This window comes from Vanellus vanellus, assembly GCF_965231255.1.
Source record: "Vanellus vanellus genome assembly, chromosome: 1".
Lineage (NCBI taxonomy): Eukaryota > Metazoa > Chordata > Aves > Charadriiformes > Charadriidae > Vanellus > Vanellus vanellus.
This window is the reverse complement of record NC_138905.1, coordinates 53,797,787-53,816,713: the sequence shown is the minus strand read 5'-3', so window position 1 is coordinate 53,816,713 and position 18,927 is coordinate 53,797,787. Positions and strand designations below refer to the sequence as shown.

The window sequence follows — 18,927 nt, the reverse complement described above, 5'->3', positions numbered from 1 at the left end:
GCCCGACTGTATCATCTGCGGAAGATGCTGCAATTCGTTTGATTACTCTGGCTATGTTAATGCATGACTGGCTGTAAACCCCACGGTGGTCAATGGGAAATACTGCCTTTTCTGAGTACAGACTTGCGGCATTAGACCAGAGCAGATGTAAACCCATGAGCATTATTCATTCAGCACCCCTTCCTTCTTGCACAATTTCATTCCTATCTGTAGCTTAAGACACAGCACTGGTTTTGACCTTGCTTTTTTTAGGGTTTCGTTCCTGTGATTTCTCTTTGCAGGTAAGAGGGCTGGTGCTTTCGTAAGGTTTGCAGTTTCAGGCCATAAGTAATTGTCTGGTTAACAAAATCCTGGAATACATGTTTTTACTGGGATACTGAGTCGGTATTGCCAGCTTTTCCAGACCGGTATTCTCTTTTCTATTTTGGCTGTTGATTAAACCTGAATAGATGAATCTGTTGCAAGTGGTAAGCTTGAGAGTGAGTAGTAATTAATAGCAACTAGCATTGTGGGATTAATATGGATAAGCATGAAGCTGCCAGTGGATATTAAACCAAAGGTGTATTAGTAGCTGCTTTATGAAAGTAAAATATATTAATTACTCGCAAAATTACATCTTATCCTTCACAGTGTTTCATCTGCCACAACTGCTTTCCATGCTGCTTATGACCTCTGCCTTCTAACCTGTTCAAATGCATCAGTGGCCCTTTAAACACTAACCAAATTCACCATGTTGACACTGATAGCTGAAAAGGGGAAAATCTAGGCAGTAGAGAAGATACACCAGAGCACGTTCATGTGACCTGTCCTCTCTCATCATCTCGCAGAGGTTAAATTGCTGACTTAAATGAGAGGTTAACCTGTGCTAAGGAGAACTCACAATCAGGACAGCAAAAACCCATCTTCTCAAAAGCAATCAATAGGACCACTGTGAGGCCACCATTGCAAACAAAGAAACCTTAGTTAAAAAAAAAAAAAACAAACAAAAAAAAAACAAAAACCAAAAAACACAACAACAAACAAACCAAACCTGCAAGGAGGATGCAAATAACATTGCCACACACCATCCATTGGCGGTGGCCTGAGTGCCTGCAGGCAGGAAAGAAGTGTGGTCTGGCACACAGCAGCAGCATCTGCACTGCCTTGAGCTGGTCTTCATCAGTTGAGTCTATTTAAATAAGTTTTTGGCCTGGAGAAGCACACTTACACAGAAGAAAAGAGATTGGGTCCTCTGACATCTGTTCTCGTTTTCATAGGTATAAATTAACTCTGTAGATACGACTTAAACATTTTATCAGTTTTATTTGTAGTTCAGGGACACGGCACAGGCTAACTCAGTGTGGTAGATTGTGCAGTACCATGTACAAACAGAAAAGCTCTTTCCTATACTCTGTAATTTAAAGTGGTCCTAATTGCCAAATATTTTGGGCAGCGTGCCAGTTTCAGGTCCAGTTATAGGATGGGGTCTCCTGTGTGAATGAATATGACCGTTTGGAGCATTAGACACTGATGATTTGCAGGTATGTTTAGAAACAAGGTGATAGGTACTGATCGGGTTGCTCTCTCTTAGATTAGGTTTTTTGGACTTGGCAGTGAAGATAATTTCGTTTTGTTTCCCTGTACAAGCCCCAGCACAATGGGGTTTTGAAGCAATACCGTTACTCAATACTCATAATCAAATAATAAAAGCCAGAGGCAGCGGAAGTGATTAGGTATCCATTGTTCCAGTGCCAAATTATGCCCTTGGTTACAGGAGTCTCTTGTCCAAATCAATGGGAACTTTGTATCCCACATTCAAGGGCAAAAGGTGGCCTCTTGCCAATACTTTGAAATTGTGGCTATTTCTTATTTTTCCTTGGATCTCACTGTACTTCAGCACCTGTAACCCATCCAGGAAGACAACAGTCTATTTCACAATGTCAGGTGTCCTGCTGCCAACCGAAAATTTGGGTCCAGATTCTTCAGTTTGTGTCCATATCAGATAGTATCTCATTCCCCGATACTGAAATTAGTAGAACTGCTCTGCAGAGTAAAGTGATGAAATAAAAATCTGTGGCTCTTCACGACCACTGAAAGCAGGTGTCCTTAGGAAAACAAGCTCTAAATGCTCACTGAGAAAACATTCAATATTTCAGCACGGTTTTTAAAAATATTGTACAGCTAGATAATGGGGAGAGTTTGCTTTCGAAATAACAGAAAGAAACTGAGCATTCAATTACTAGGATGTCAGCCTTTCACAGAATGAATCAATCAGTCACAATTTGGTGTATGCGTAGTGAAGCATCAAATAAGAGGAGTAAGTTGCACAAGCTCTCATTAACATTAAATAAAATGTCTGTATTTCTCATTAAGTCTCAATATTAGAGTAGGAGAGGATTTCAGTCTCATGAGCAGCTAATGAAGGAATTTCCATAACACCTTGTGGAGAAAGACCATAAGGGTGCAAACAAAGGCAGTCACTGAGATGTACCAGGACTTGAGCAATATGCTCAAGCTAAGAAATAAAAATACACCTCATCAGCATGAGAATAAAAACGAAGGCTGCTAATGCTCAAAGGTCATCACCACCAGATCTCTGGCTTTTTTATCAGGGAAAAAAAAAATCCATTCCATACAATCAGACTGCGGAAGGCATAAATATTAATAGTTGACAGCAGCTTCCAAGGGGACATGGTGGCAGGTGACAGAAGTCTGGACAGCTTGTGACTTTTAGGCAGGATTCCCACCCCTGATTTTATGGATACAGACGTCAAGGCTTGACAGTAAGACTTATGTAACATTCAAACAATTGTCTGCACCTAAAAATATATGGACAGGAGTTCTGACTAACAGCAATAATTTATGGCTGATGGCCTGACAGTGTTTAGGACCTCGCTAGGAACCATGAATAATCCTGATGCTTTTTCTTCATTCACTACCTACAAATTTAATTTCTAAACTCCCCCTCAGCTATCACTGCATTTCCTCTGCTGCTCTCTATTGTCTTTGCAGGGTGTTTCAGTTTGCTGCATTTAGTCTTGTTTTTCAGTGAGGTGTATGCAAAGAAAAAAAAAAAAGTTCCTATCTCCAAATTCATGTATAATTCTCTTGGGTTTTCTTCTTTATTTGACTTGGGTTTAATCTCTTATGGCTATTTTATCTCTTGGACCAGTCTATAATATGATAATGGCCAGCTGCAGTTTCTAGTAGTGTGTGTCCTTACCGGTTAAGGCTGGAAGAGGTTGCTTAAGTCTCTATCCTAATACCACATTTAGTACAGGCTATTAGTCAACCTAGAGCCCTGGTCTTGAGTCCTGTGACATGCAGGGGTGGGAACTGCATGCTTAATATTCTTGAAAGCTGTATATGTAAGTAATGATAACAGAAGAATTTGGATGCCTGCCTGCCTTTTTTTTTTTAAACTTCGGGACACCTGAAAACGACCACGATTTAAACCACAAAAATATGATGCTTCAGTACCAGGTATTTTCCAACAATTGTTCAATTTGCCTAAATGTATAATTCTGGAATTTATCCTAAACTAAGACAAAACATGCAGAAAAAAATGCACCAATGTGAGCTCTTAAAGTCAAAACAAAAAAACTCTGGTAGCTTGTGTGATGACAAACAAGATTCCTATGAAAGTTCAGTGAACACTGAGAAATACACTTGGGAAGCATGAGAGCGCCAAACCTGCCTAGTAAAAATCCTTCCTCTTATAAACCAATCTGCTTGAATTTTTGGTGCAAAGGAAGTGATACCACTAACTAACAGGCAGTTACCAGTACTGAAAACATAGGCAGAGGGGCAATTAAAAAACACATTTCAACCATTTCGTGCAAGGGACACTGCCAGGCTGGCAGATACACTCTGGCATGCAGCAATGTCAGTCCAAAATGAGAGACTCTGGAAATTCTGAGTGACTTCTGGGTCTGTGCAGTAGCACTAACTGTTAAACAGCATTGGTACCAGCAATTAACGTTGCTACAAATGCCGAGTTACAAGCTGCTTTTGTTGTTGCTGTCACAGCCCCATTTAAGTGCAGCCAAGGAAAACTTTTTTAAGGAGGCTTGAATTTGCACAGAATGGAGAATTAAAATACATGAGCAAAGGTATTTTGTCCTCTATTCTGGCTATTAATGGAAGGAAATAATGCAGCCAGCAGCAAGCAAGCTGGATAATACATTATCCTCCTGTAATATAGGGAGGGAGAAGTTCTAGAAGCAGTATTTCCTCTTATGTCTCCAATTTGATCCTGGGGACCTTGCGGGAAGATGTTTTAGAGAGCTTTTTCCAAGAGCAATAAGATATGTATGTGTATATATACAAACTAAAAAAAGTTATTGTGTTTCATTTCTTGGGAACTATTCAGTCTAGGTTTTCTTCTGATCCAGAACTCATTTTCAATTTACCTTGGAGGGTTTTTTTTCCCCACAGAAAAAAAGAATTGCAGGAAATCTTCCTTTGTAATAAATAATGCCACATTTGAAATTGTTACTTGTCTTGAAATTTTCTTCTACACAAAATACTATTTTTTAAATCTGCTTCATGACAGGTAAATAATATTACTGCAGGATACAATGTCATATTCCAGCTAGTCATGTTATGATATGAAATGCTATCTTTAAGTCTAGCTCAAACTTGCAAAAAACAATATTGCATCTCATCTGGACTCAATAGTTGTAGAGAATTAACAGGCTATTTTAAAATTATGAGTAAGGAAAAAATTATTGGTATGACATAATGGCTTACGTACTGTTCTGGATCAAAGTATTTCCTGCTCCTATTTTTTATGAACAGTTCACCCCTTGAACAAGAAGATTGATACTCACTGTACAGATTAGAGGAGAGAAGCTTTCAGTAATCGTGTATTCATATGGGTTCATTTCTCTGAGACCTATTTTTATCAAAAATTTAGGTTATAGTCCAATAGAAAATCTCTTAATGAAGACTCTTGGATCCATGACAACTCATTACAGTTTCCAGGAAATATCTCTGGCCTTCTTGGCATACTTCTCTGCCTGCAGAACCTGGACCAGAAGCCATTCATGTCACTCTGGAAGTCACCATTTCCAGTCCATCAAACAATAGCCTCTTATAATAAATCAAAATGAAAGAAATATAAAAAGCTACAAAACATAAACCTAGAAATGAGTGTGCTAAGCCAAACTAAGTACATACCTTCAGCAAGTGAGTTATTCTGAAGTTTCCTAACTCCTTTTCAGGGTTTCACATATATAAGTATTGGCCTAATTTTTGTGTACGTCAGTGGTACCTTCATGTTACTGATTTTAAGAGTTTCAGAACTGAGTTCAAGCCCATTTCTGGGACTACTGTTGAGCTTAAAGTTCCTCCTGTCTCTTCTCCTTCTGACCATTAAAGAGGAAGGCCAGAAGTCAGAATTTATAGACAGACTCTCTGATTCATAATTGTTTTTACATTTGCATTTTTCATGATAGGTAGCTGAGGGTTGGATAAAGTTTGCTGGCCAATACAGAAAAAGGCAAAACATTCAGTTTTGCATCAGTGGAGCACAAAGAAAACATGAAAAAGCAAAACATGACTTTGCCCGCTTTAAGGAACAAATAATATTTAGATCTGTTTGGCTTTCATAATTATTAAGATTTATGTCTAGAACCAGTAGAATTTAACATAGCCACTGAGCCTTTGATGGACCTTCAGAAGCAGATAAAATACTGAGAACATGCCATATTTATAATTCTTCTATGCACCTTGTGCAGTGTAATTCAGTTTTACCAAACTGACGCTAAGAATAGGTGGGTCCCTTCAGTCATCTCCAGTAACATCCTAAAATCGTTTTTTCTTTCAGTCTTATAGTGATTGCCTTTGAAAGCATAAATATTGATATTTTATGTGAATAATTTTAAATGGTGGCATTTCTTCTTCATCGTTCTTTCATGCTTGTCATTGGAGACTTGCATTGGGTTTATCTGAGGTAGCGTTATTCATAATACTTGCAATGTATTTATAAATAAACCTTTACCTTATGACCTTTCAACTCAAGGCTGAGTGAGATTTGTTCTAGTTAATATAAAGAACAACATTCAGATAAACCCGTTTCAATGCTAATAAACAATTTTACTAGCTTTCCAAGGGCAAAATACTGACACAGAAGTGCAATGGTGGTGTTTGTTTTTCCCTCATTAAACAAGAAACTTACCACTATTGCGAATTCTTTCTTCTAAAAGGACGGTATGTCCCGTAGGAAGTTTCCTACTGAAGATCTCAGCTGAACGCAGAAACATGGCTTCTACTGCTGAGCCCTTCAGCAAAGCAATCTGATCTTCATGATCAAGGGTTTGGAAGCCTGGGAAAATGTTGGAGATAAGTAAGGCAGCAAAAGAAAAGTCCCAACTGCTTTCTGTCCTGAAGTTCTTGCACATGAGGTGCTACACATCTGTGTTACCTTGATGTTGATGTCAGCAGGGTTGCCAAGTGCTGCAGAAATTGAAACCCAGATTCCAGAAAATGACGCAGATTTGGACCTCACCGAAGTTTATGAGAATTAGAGTTGTGGTTCAGTGTTCATGGTACGTTAAGAGGGAACATGGTAAGCAAAATCTAATGGTGTAGCATTACCAGTAGGGGAGAATTTGTCTAGTCTGGTGCTGCTCGCTAACATCTTCTGCCATGTTTCCACCAGAGCTCTGTATATGACTCTTCCACAGCCATGCTGCTTCCAGCCCTTTCCGTGCTCTGACGGCAGTAATCAGCATTTGAACCATCTAATTTTAAATATTTCACCTTGGCTTTGGACTAATATACTATTTTACATAGATGCTGTGTTTTAAATATGCATTTCTCTTTTTTGGAGGGGGAAGCCTCTAAAACCCACTGAAGAAATCAGCAGAAATTTGGTAACTTGTGTGAATACAGAGCTGCTCCTCTGAAGAGGAACAGGGAGCTGAAGATCATGGGAAACTCTCCTCATACTTGACAATGCAGGTACCCACCTTACACCCACCCCGTGGTTCTGTGAGGAAGCACAGAAAAAGTAGAGAATGAATCAAAAAGCTGATAAATCCCGCCAGAGGTATTCTAAGTCAACACTGAAAATAGATTATTCAATTACAAAGCTCCTCCCTTCTTCATTTCCTGCGAGCCAGTATCCCAGTTGGCATAAAAAAAAAATATAGCTACAGCTGCAGTGGTAGGCTTTGAAGCAAGCCTGTAACGCGCAGAGGAAGAGTCAATATGATGGGAGTGCCAGGAAAATAATGTTTTCATACAGCTAAGCCTTACAGTGCACCTTCCTTAATTACAAGGAACCCGTACCGTGCCCAGTATTCACACTTGAGGTAACATCAACTTGGGAGTTAAAAAAATACTAACGATAAACTCAGGTTTTCAGTGCTTGTCCAGAACACACCATGCAAGGACCACAAATATGGGTGTCACCGACTAGGGGAAGTTCTTGTTTAGGACTGAAAATTCAGTGGATTTCATGACTCAGAGGCTTTGCTAGAAAGGCAGCAAAGCAAGTGAAGCAAAGTCTGGCAAGTGTTGGTGGTAATTTAGAGGCCGACCGTTTGGCATTGCAGTGATATATGAAAATAAAGTCTGTCTAGAGATACAACCCCTTCTCTGAACATTTTGTTTGTCAATAGGTAGAGAGTGACATGTCTCGGAGCGGCAGAGTTTGAATTATTCAACATGTTATTCCTCCGAGCACAAAGCTCCTTTTCTTAGGCAGTGTCTGAAGAATGCATATGTGTCAGAGGAGGCGGCATTTTTATATAGTCTTCAAAAGATACACAACAATCACCAAATGGCAACTGAAAGGCATGTAAACTTTGCAATAACAATGTTTGCCCCAACACACTGGGTATACCTGGTAGTTTTTTTGTGAATTCCACAAGAACCTGCACGTGACTGGTAGCCATTTCTGTTAAAATCAGAAAATTTCCTTCAGCGCTGAATTCTTCGTGTAACTGTTAAAAATCAAATCAAACAACCTCTGTCAATATTCATTGTCACTTCACATTTAATAACATAAAATACACAAATTATTAGACTGAATCAGGCAAGAGGTCCATCTAGTACTGTAATTTATCTCCAATGGTTGCCAAAACCGGCTATTTTGAAAGGCAACATAAGAAGTAAAAGAAGTAGACAGTGTCCTTTCCTCTGGAATATCTGTCTCATGTTCAGTGTCATGTCTAGCAATCAATGATTTAGGCACTTCCTGAGCTAAAAGTTTTATGTGGACCATAATATTTAACCAAAAGCCTTGTTAGCCATGAATTTGTCTATTTCTTTTTTTTTTAATATATTTTTGGTTTTGACCTCCTCAGCCTCCCATGGAAATAAGTTACGCAAGTCAGTTATGGGTTATTCAACCCTCCACCTGCAAGTGTCTTCCTTTTAGTTTTCAAAATTGGTGACTTAGGAAATAATTTTCTACAGTCGTTTTTGTTTTGTTTTGTTTTTTTAAGATTAAACATAACAGTTTTGTAAAAAAAAAAAATATCTCTTTTAAACACTTTTTTCCTCCTCTCCCTATTTCCCAACCTTTTTCATCCTACCATGAAAACTGTGAGCTCTTACAGGGAAAATGGAATTTTTAGAAGGTAGAGAGGATAAAGAAAGAAGAGGGGATAAAACAAAAATCCAAACCTGGAAAATGCTGGGAATTTGGGTTCAGAAAAATGATATATTTCCAAGCTTCCAGGCTTGTGTCTTTATAGAAAGGAAGCTTGTCTGCAAGTTGAACTTAAAATACTGCCTATACTGACAATGCAAAAAACAAAGCTCCAATCAGCAAAGGTTAGATTTGAGCATAAAAGTATATTTCCAGACTTAAAAGCTTTTTCTTAGCATTTAAAGTTTGATAAACAAAGATGTGGTCTAACTGCTGACTGAGTGGGAGAGATTCTGCCCCACATGCAGCGTGTTTTAAATGTAAGCTTTTATCCATAATTTGCTCTACTGCTTACTACACCTACTTATACTGAGTACCAATATTTTCTGCCATGTAATCCTCAGCTTCATTATCCGCATCTCCAAAATTAATTCATCAATGTACTTACTAGTTTTTTTGACACCTCCTGTGGTATTTGTTGTTTACTGTATGAATCCATGATGTAATCAAGAAGGTTCTGCTGTTCTGGGGTAAATTCTACTTTCTCCTATACTGGCAAAAAAAAAAAGCCCATCATGAAATGCAGTCATAGGAATAATATAGCATCTCTTCTTTCGGCAAAAGCTATACATCTCTCTCTCACACTTGGACACCAAGCAGACAAGAGATTTGCTTGTCACTGAGATTTCTATAAAAGTATACAAAAGAGAGGTGTATAATGCTTCTAAACTGGATGAGTTTGTGTGGTTTATTATAAGATGTAAGGAAATGTTTAGCAAATAACTGGGTATGCTTACACTTTAATATCACACCTCACCATACGTGACATATGCCTGACGTGTATCACAGAAAAAATACTCAGTGCATTTTATTTTATAGATGCTTTACTGAGTTTTGACTAAAATGATCAGAACTACTTCTATACACAAGGTATTTCCTTGACTTGGTGGGAGTTTTAATTAATAGAGACAGCTCCAGAGAGTTTGCAAGTATGCAAGTTCTCTGTATTCACTCTACTAACCACATTTAGCTCAAACATCACCACTACTGCACGAACTATTACAAGAATTTTCTTACCCTATATATTTTAGTTGTAGATGTCACTTGTTTCATGTCATGGCCTTCGTTATCTTCATTGACTGTCTGATCTGGGGGCTGTTTCACATTTTTCCGTAGCCTTTTTGACTTGCATTGTATTTCTGTTAACAGACCTAGAACACATAATACAACAGATAGCAATTGGATTTATATATGCCTCAGGCACTGAATAGGTACATAAACATGCCCATCAATGCGCTTTACACTAACAAACCCACTTACCTGTGCAGATCATTTCCTCAGTGTGTCATTACCTTTGGATGTGAGTCTAACGAGACACACCAAGTACACACTAACGAGTAGTCTAGCCCAGCAGGAGCCCATCGGCAGAGCAAAACAGCCGGTTCTGGTGACCCAGCATCCACACAGTGTGAATGTCAGGGATGCTGCTTTGGACCAGCTCTAATCTGGTCTTACAGGCAGAAAACCCATCAGTGGTGGGAATGCACTGGAGTGTGTCTTCAGTTTAGTTTCATCCAAAAGAAACCCCCTCCGTATGCTCCAACACCCAAACCAAAGCACAGTAAATGGGGACAATTGGAAGACTGTCATCAAAAGTGCGCTCCTCATCCAATCCCAAATGGTAGTCAAGGCGCAGCTCTTCTTACACAAAAGGCACTGGATGTTTTCAATAATCTTTAAGCAATATTATGGCTACAGCGCAGAATCTTCGCACAGAAAACCCACTCAGAAGAGAGGACTCAGTATTTTAGCCATTACAGTGCCACTATACAGATAGACCAACAGCTGAAAATGTAGGCTCAGAAGTAACTCAGGCTGGCAAATGTACTTTTAAAAAGTATTTATTTAAAACGTTATCCTTGTGTCCTTGCTATTTTGTGTTTTGTTGTATTAGAGGACTGAATAAAGCCCTGGTTTTACTATAGAGTTTCACTTGCCCTAATGAAAGGACTTTTGCATTTGTGGATTTTTTTTGGTTTAGACTACATTTCAGTACCTTGAACCAGGGAGCATCCTTGTGTGGATATCATAACAACTAGCAATGTGCTTCTGCTAACAAAAGGAAGGGACAATAGATACCCTGCACAACCTGTGGAAACCAGCCAGAAAGCACAAATGAAAAAGTAAACACCTAAGTATTCATCTAAAAATAAACCTATCAGCACAGGACTGACTTTCTTTTTTTTTTTTTTCTTTTTTTAAGCTTCTTTCAAGTATCCTTCCCATTCTTCCCCTTTGAAAATGCAGAGCTGGAAAAGAGGCTCATTCAGTGAGTATATGATGGTGGAGGAAGATACCATGAAAACAGTGAATTTCATTGAGAATGTTTTTAATTTCCTGTTTAAGCACTATATAAAATAACCTACCTGAACCGCTGAGAGAAGAGGAAATTTACATGATTAAAATAAGACCTGCAAATAATACCTTGAAAGGGGGGAGTAGGAATGATGGAGATAATAATTGGTATCGAGCCATGTGATTTTTGCTGCCGTACAGCATCGTAGATTTCTTTTTCTAAATTATTCAGTGCATCTTTTGGCAGTGTTAATGGACTTGGACTGTTTTCCACCAGCTTAGGATCTGGTCTACCACCTTCCAAGGGAAAATTTGGTTTATATTTGCCTGAAGCAGTAAGACAGATTTTTCTCGTGCTTCCTGCTACTGAGTAGTACCTCGACATCTTATTCTGGCTCCATTTATGTTAGCTGGAAAACTCATGTAAGAGACAGGACCTTACTTTTTACCCCTGAGATAGCTGGGTTTCAGTGGGTATTACCTTCCAAGAAGAGTGGCAGAACCTGGGTCTTCCCTAGGGAGACATTTCACCCGAGAAACTTGCAATTTATATCAAAATGACAGCAAATGACTGAAATTGATGGTTAGTAATTTTGATCTGTCTGTGGTTTGAGTATAAAGGGCAGGAGTAGGATTGTTGAGTAGCCGTGCCATAAATATTTATAAGACTTTACCGCCTTGTTCAGAGGGAAAGAAGAATCCACAGAGCTTGCAATTACAATCCTACAAAATGAGTAAGTGAAACAAAGTTCAAGGTAACCTTTTATTTCCTAGTCATCTTTTCTTTTCAAATATATGCTCTATACTACTAGAAGCTTCGTGTTTTACTGTCCTGGATTGCCTTGAACTAAAAGCAATTGTGCAGCACACTCCTCCTTAAAAGCCATTAAATAGTACCTCGCCAAACATCCTCATTGCAGTGCATTAGAGCGTGCTTATGGTTAAGTCATGAGCAACACAAGATACCCAGTGTTTCCATTGCAGAGAGAGAGTCAGATGGCCGTGGCACTCGCTGGCTTTTATTTCACACATGCCGGTTTGTGAAAATGATAGGCCAGTTTAAAAGTTTCATGCGGGCCCAGTCAGTATTATTTACGCTGACCTATTTTTTTTTTTTTTTCAGTGATGGGTTGTTTTTTGTTCGTACTGAGTCACTCAGGCTATTTTGAATCCTCAATATTTTGGAACAATGGAGCTGGGATCAGCACCACGGGGGAGTTATTTTCCTCTGACACTTAGGGACACATTGAGTGCTGTCATCGCAGTGGTGATGCCTGCTCATATATTTACGTATTGCGCGAGAATATGTCATATCACAGGATCTTTGTAGCCTGTTCAATTTGCAGAATGAAAGATTAATTACATTATGCTGGCAATGCATTCCAAATATTGATGGAGCTTATTGTTTCCTACAAACCCAACAGTTAATATAGCATCTTCTGATCAGATTGAGGGATAGAAGTATATTAAAAATTCCAAGTAGATTAATTTCCTGTATGAACCTAAATTGGTTTCACACATACGTGTATGCTAAAATGATTGGAGCCATCAAGAAAAATAAATTGTAGCCCTGTTCATGGAAGGCAGAAGAGCAGATGTTTACAGGCTGTTTTCAGGAACGAGCTTGCAAAAATAATGGATTGGCCAACATTTTACTCAAAACGGAGTTTTAAATGTGTTTAAAGTTGCACTCCAATATCCCTGTTGTTCTAAGTTATCCAACGTGAAGCTCAATTAAGTTTATAAGCTGTCAGTCTGAATAGAATATTCACTTTAATATGAAACATTTTTAAAGTCCATCAGCTTCATTCCTGGAGATGATTCTACCGATGTGCCTATATGCAAGGCAGGAAAATCTATAGTGCCATGAAAAGAGCTAATGAGACTATAAAAAAGGGCTAGCCCTTAGCAGGCTTTGCCTGATTGCTGGGTGAGGTCTGGGAACGTACACTTGGCAAGTCCACAGAAACTTTCTGCCAGCAGCAGTCCTCCTCCTTTCTTGAATATGGAATTGTTTGAAAGCCAAAATTTGGACTTGGCTAGCAAGAACGTGACAGGGAGAGCCCTAGAAAGAGTAGCAAAGGGAAGCGCCAGGACTTTCCTGCTCTGGCTTCCACAACACTGCAAACTCCTCGCTGCTGGGGAGTCTCCTGTAGACTCGCTTCCCCTGACTGCTTTTCCTTCCCGCTCAGGCAGACTGATGGCTGTCATCTAGTGCAGGACAGCCCTTCTTTCACCATTTGCTCAGCTCTTACGCATTTGTGTCCCTGACCACCAACTAAATCCCATTGCTTGTAAATGCATTTTCTTTTTCTACAGGATTTGATGCAGAGGCACAGCATCATCTTTAATCCACCTTCCACCTGCCAGGTGACATCTTTAATAACTTCATTATTAAAACCAGCCTAATTAAAAAAACACAGTATTTGATGCACACTCTGACTATATGATGGAAATACCTGTATACATACATTCAGCCAACATGCCCATTTGCTTGCATTTCCTTAGACGGCACTCCTGGCATTTTCTCCTCATGTACATGTCCATCTCGCAGTTGCCTCCATTTTTACACTTGTATACTGCGTTTTTGGTGATGCTTCTTCTGAAGAACCCTGCACAACACAGCAGTGACATAGATGAAAGAAAACATTCAAAGAAGCAAAGTAATCAAGTTGAAGAGCACCTCCATCTCCACTGAATGATGCACGTTGTGCTGCACCGCGAGTTTCTTTCAGTGCCTGGATGACTATGTTCTTGATACTTGTATTGGCAGCAGTATCGAAGTCATATAATTTAATAAATCAACATGATAAATCATGGGCCCAAACATTAGACATTAGTTCAAAGTAAGGTCCTGGAACTGTGAATGTTGGGAAAATTCAGACCCAAATCTGAAACCTGCCAGGAGCAGGTTGAGCACCAGCACTAGAGCTGTAGGGTGATACCGTACAAATAGCCTGTGAAAAAAACATGAGTCTGTTAAGTGTCTTGAGGTACAAGATGCACAGAAAGAGAGTTGAGTAACTCATCACTGTTCCCTCAGCTCCTGGGATCTGCAGAAGCTCCGCATACTGATCTGCTTGCCCACCCCAAAATTTAGTAAGGAAGCTGCATTGTATCTGCCTATTTTACATGTGGCCTCCTTCCCTGTTTACCAGATACTCTGGCCTCATTCAGTAAATATTGTCCATCTGATAGGTTAAGCTGTCACCCAATTTCAGCTGCAGAGGCAATTCTACTGGTATTGGCACTGGACTCACTCCAAAATTGCACAGTGGTAACTGCAAACAGCAACTGATCCAAGAACTTGAGATGACCTTTCCTCAGCCTGCCTAAATCTCCTGTTTGGCTGCTATCAAGCACACCTCCAAGAGTGGCACTGTGAGCAAGACATAGAGTGCTCAAGATATTAAATGTAATGGAATAAAAGAGTCATCACAAAATAACAGTCTTCGCTGCCAATGATGACTTGAAGGTTTCCTGAATTTTTTAGTGTGACTCACTGTACTACCACAATCTCTTTACATTGCCCTTCGTATGGCAGAGACTATTTAGCATCAACTACAGAGGGAATCAGTTCTCCGCTCCATCTGAGGGCAGGTTTCTGTAACAGACTCCTGGGAACTTCTGCTGGCATATCAGTCGTTTATAGTGGACTTCCAACTAGAGCTCTGCGTAAATTTACATTAACCAGAGCTATTCACCAAGCTTTTGCTTTCTTATCACCAGTGGCTGCCACAATAAAACCACCATCATTTTCCAACCTGGCACTTTGATGCACTAAAACAGGCACCAGATGAGACCCAGTCTCTCATAATCAAATCGCAGGGTAAATTCAGATGTGAATCTGAATTTTTGTCCGTTGCAGGATTTGTCTGTTTGTTTTAAGAATGCGTTCAGCTAAGATACCACCCTGCTGCATCTAGGCGAGATAACAGATGATGTGATGATTTTGCCATTGTCAGATGACACTTTCCCAACATTGGCCCATGTTTTTATAGTTGCATAATCTCATCCGAGGACCAGTGTGTAGCTACCAGTAAAACAATTCTGCTCTCTGGTCACAAAAAATCTGGCATTTCTCTGAATCTGCTCTCATTCCTGCTTGAAATCTCTTCCATGCTGTCTGTTTTATTGGCTGCCGTTCAGATAAATACAGTTGACTGGCATCAGTCTCTTTTGAAATGCAGATTGCTTAGAACCTCCAGCAGCCCCAGGCATTATTTTTATTCATCATTCACGTGGTGTTTAATACATTACCATTTACCAGTCAGGGAAGAGAGAAAAAGGCCTGGATTTAAGCTGTAGGCTCTCAGTGTCAGTTAAAAGCAACTGCATCTGCTTTACATCATTTATGAATCTTATTTGTTAAATTTACATCCTGTAATTTATGACACATTAATTAGTAGTAAATGTTGAAAAGCTCTGCACAAATCTTTATGACATTCTAAGTCCAATTGATGACTTTATCACTCAACCTACCCACAAGGTGTGCATTTGCTTATTCATGGAGGAGCAAAGACAAAGAGCTTTAGTAAATGATTTTTTTTAAGTATGTAAGAATATGAAAGAAAAATGCAAAACTATGGATGCAAAAGCTAGGAACCAACAAGATTCAAGCAGTCAAATATTTGCTCTTGAAAACAAAGTTTTTGAAAAAGTGATGTGAAATGAAAAGTGAAAAAATTTTTTTGGTAACAAGTAGTTTTAAACCTACTCTTGCTTCAGTTTTATCATGAAGTGACTCTTGAATAATTGTCTTCTTGAACAGACTTCTTCATAATTAATTTTGAAATTAGCTTTTTGGTATGAATGACATTTCTCTATATATTATTAAATAATAATTCAAAATGAACTTAAACTACCTGAGATATTTTATGTGTAAACTTCTATACCAGGAGGAATTTTACAAAAATTCAGAAGTAAATCAGAAATGGCATCTGTTAAATGAATGAAGGGGTAGCCCCAAAAGCTGAACGTTTTTCTGGCACAGTCTAACTTCTATCTGATCTTGCCAAATTACAAAAAGCTCCTGTTGGCTGGAAATGTTGAATTTGCTTTGTTCTCTTAGTCATGAATATGATTAATAAAGTCTAGAGCTCCTCCAATGTTACTGATGCTGATTTTTCTTATGGAAATTATGAAAGTTGATGGAGGACAGCTGTTAAAAGTGTAGATGAAAGCTCTTCGTATATGTCTGTTTGCCATCCTGATGACCAGCCACTTTGGCTTTTTCAATTTAAAGGTTTTTGAAGTTCACAATTGCTAACAAAGCACCTCCTCTGCTCTGTCAGACTATCAAGATGTGCTATGGGGTTCCTTCCCCCCCATGCCCATGTGGAGGGTGTTAGTGCAAAGAGAAGATTAAAGCAGGACCCTTCTTTGCAGTCTGGCATGAGAGACATCAAGCATTATCAGGAGTGGTCTGAAGATTTGAAAAACTCATACCGCCAGCCTGTGCAGAGGGAATTCACACTAGCTTTTCTCTTAGCAGAACTTAGTCTGTAGCGTTATTGAACAAGCATGATACTATGTCCCACTTGTTCTGTAACATCTGAAAATCATAGAATCATAAAATAATGTGGGTTGGAAGGGATCTTTAAAGACCATCTATTCCAACCCCCCTGCAATGAGCAGGGACATCTTCAACTACATGAGGTTGCTTAGAGCCTCACCCAACCTGACCTTGAATGTTTCCAGGGATGGGGCCTCTACAGCCTCTCTGGGCAACCTGTGCCAGTGTTTCACCACCCTTATTGTAAAACATTTTTTCCTTATATTTACTCTAAATCTGCTTTCTTTCAATTTACAACCGTTACCCCTCATCCCATCGCTATACTTCCTGATAAAGAGTCCCTCCCCATCTTTCCTGTAGGCCCCCTTTAGGTACTGGAAGTCCACTATAAGGTCTCCCCAGAGCCTTCTCTTCTCCAGGCTGAATAACCTCAACTCTTTCAGCCTTTCCTCATAGGAGAGGTGCTCCAGCCCTCTGATCATTTTTGGCCCTTAAAACCCAGTATCGCTACACAGGCTGAGTCTATACCAAAAAGTCTTTGATGTCTGTCTATGAAGGTTGTCTCAGAAAGTCCCTTTACAGCATCAGACTTCAAAGCACAGTATATTGCTCCCTGTGCTGTAACAATGCCTGAACTGCCTCATTCTTCATGAGCCACAACTGTGATGCTGTTATTGTTAGTCAAGACAGCACTCTCTAAAGTGATATATTAGAGGTGAGAGAAACCTTGAGGAAGCCTGTTCTTTTACAGTACCACAGGCAAATGTTGTATGAGAGCAAATGTTCTGTTTAATCTGGTTTTGCATAAAATGTAAAATATTAAATTAAATAGTTCATCATTATTTGTTAATGGATGTTAATGTATTAAAAAGTATATATGGAAGTGTGTACCCCTGCCCATATCTTTAGATTAATATTCTCATGAGGGATGATAAATAAGATCTTAATATTATTCCTTCTGCCTAAGAAAGAAAAACAAAATAATGGAGGGTGTTGCTGAATGCATTACCCAAGAAAGAAATGAAAAAAATGTTTAACATATTCATCACAGAGGACTGAATCCCATAAAAATATGTGCAAAGTCTCGCCCTTTGAATAAGAATGTCCACAGCATCAGTGGAGCAGGAGTGCTGCAAGGTGAGCACTAGTCCTGCAGAAAGAGATCTGGGTGTTATTTCAAACACACATTTAGCACTAATTAGCAGTCTTGTTGCCAAAAAGAAGGGCTAGTCTCATACTTGGATGTGAGATGCATGAGGTAGTTCTTCTGCTGCACTGATAAGAGCACAAGTGAAGTATTGAGCCCAATTTTGGTCACCGTGCTTTGACGGTAATGTATACCCATGTGAAAAATTCCACAGATAGACAGGAATGATCAGAGGTCTAGAAAATATGGTATCCCCTTCACCTTGTCAAACAGAATTACTGTCCTCAGCACATCTTTCTACTGAATCAGCTGGTACTTTAATCACCTCTAAACTTTATTGTAGAAACAGACTGCATTATCTTTAAATAATTCAAGTTTTACTATGTTTGATCAAGGATACTATTCTTTGAAATGATGTTGCAGTCATGAAACAGAACAAAAACATAAAATAAATTATCCCAATAAAGCAGTAAAATTATGGTTACATAGAGTGATTCAAACTGAATCAGTAGAGAGATGAACACATATCTCCTTTCACCATGGGTTTTAGTCAGAGTATTTGCTTGGTGGTTTTAACCACTCTCGTAGAAACATTCTTTACAAATTCCATAGTTTGTAAATGTAAATCTTTCAAAAATTGCTAAGACATTTAATAACGAAGTTAATAAACAGTAGGAATACCTTACTAACAAAGTAAATGTAACATTACTTGGAATCTTCACATTAAAACTGAGTTTAATCTGGTTTATAATGACAGCATTCATATGAGTTAATTCATATTTTTTGATTTTGAGACTATTCACATGGGCAATGAATCTCTTCTATGGGACTTATTGAGATAAATTATATGACTCTTGACTATATTCATGTTTAGAGCGGTTGACCAGTGTGGTCTGTTGTGCCCTCAGAAATGAATTTCTAATAGATAAAGCAAAACCCCCAAGTTAGCTCAAAGTCTGCTCTCAGCGACAGTGAGTTCCCCAGTAAGATATTTTAGTGCTTCAGTAATGTCCATGCTTTAGCCTTTATCCATAGAACAGAAATAATAACAAAATATTTATTCTCAAAATAGAATGAAAAACTGGGGCATTATTTTTCTTTCTGTAATGTACCTCAGCCCTGTCGCAGAGTAACCGCCTTTAGGTATAACAGCTATTCCACCAGCATAAGCTTTTGTCCCTCTCTGCTAAAATATCTGGCAATCATGTTTCCAATAATGGCGATGATTTTCTATATTCCATTTATCCTGACACCAACTTGCGAATGCTATTCTCCTAAGAAGCAAGATATTTATCCTACAGATACCATCTGTTTCCTGAAGAAGCTCCC

At 38.9% G+C, this 18,927-nt stretch overlaps 1 protein-coding gene across 2 annotated transcripts in view; it reads right to left on the bottom strand.

Moving 5' to 3' along the window:
- NR1H4 (nuclear receptor subfamily 1 group H member 4) overlaps nt 1–18,927 on the bottom strand; it is a gene marked incomplete at both ends in the record, with an annotated part of 35,058 nt that overhangs the window by 4,817 nt on the left and 11,314 nt on the right. Inside the window, 5 exons of one of the 2 annotated variants that reach the window (XM_082498404.1) lie at nt 6,161–6,307; nt 7,832–7,931; nt 9,030–9,128; nt 9,659–9,792; nt 13,396–13,548. In XM_082498404.1, coding sequence (XP_082354530.1) covers nt 6,161–6,307; nt 7,832–7,931; nt 9,030–9,128; nt 9,659–9,792; nt 13,396–13,548 — 633 coding nt within the window. The remainder of the gene's footprint in view (nt 1–6,160; nt 6,308–7,831; nt 7,932–9,029; nt 9,129–9,658; nt 9,793–13,395; nt 13,549–18,927) is intronic. The other variant, XM_082498405.1, reaches the window with a different exon arrangement.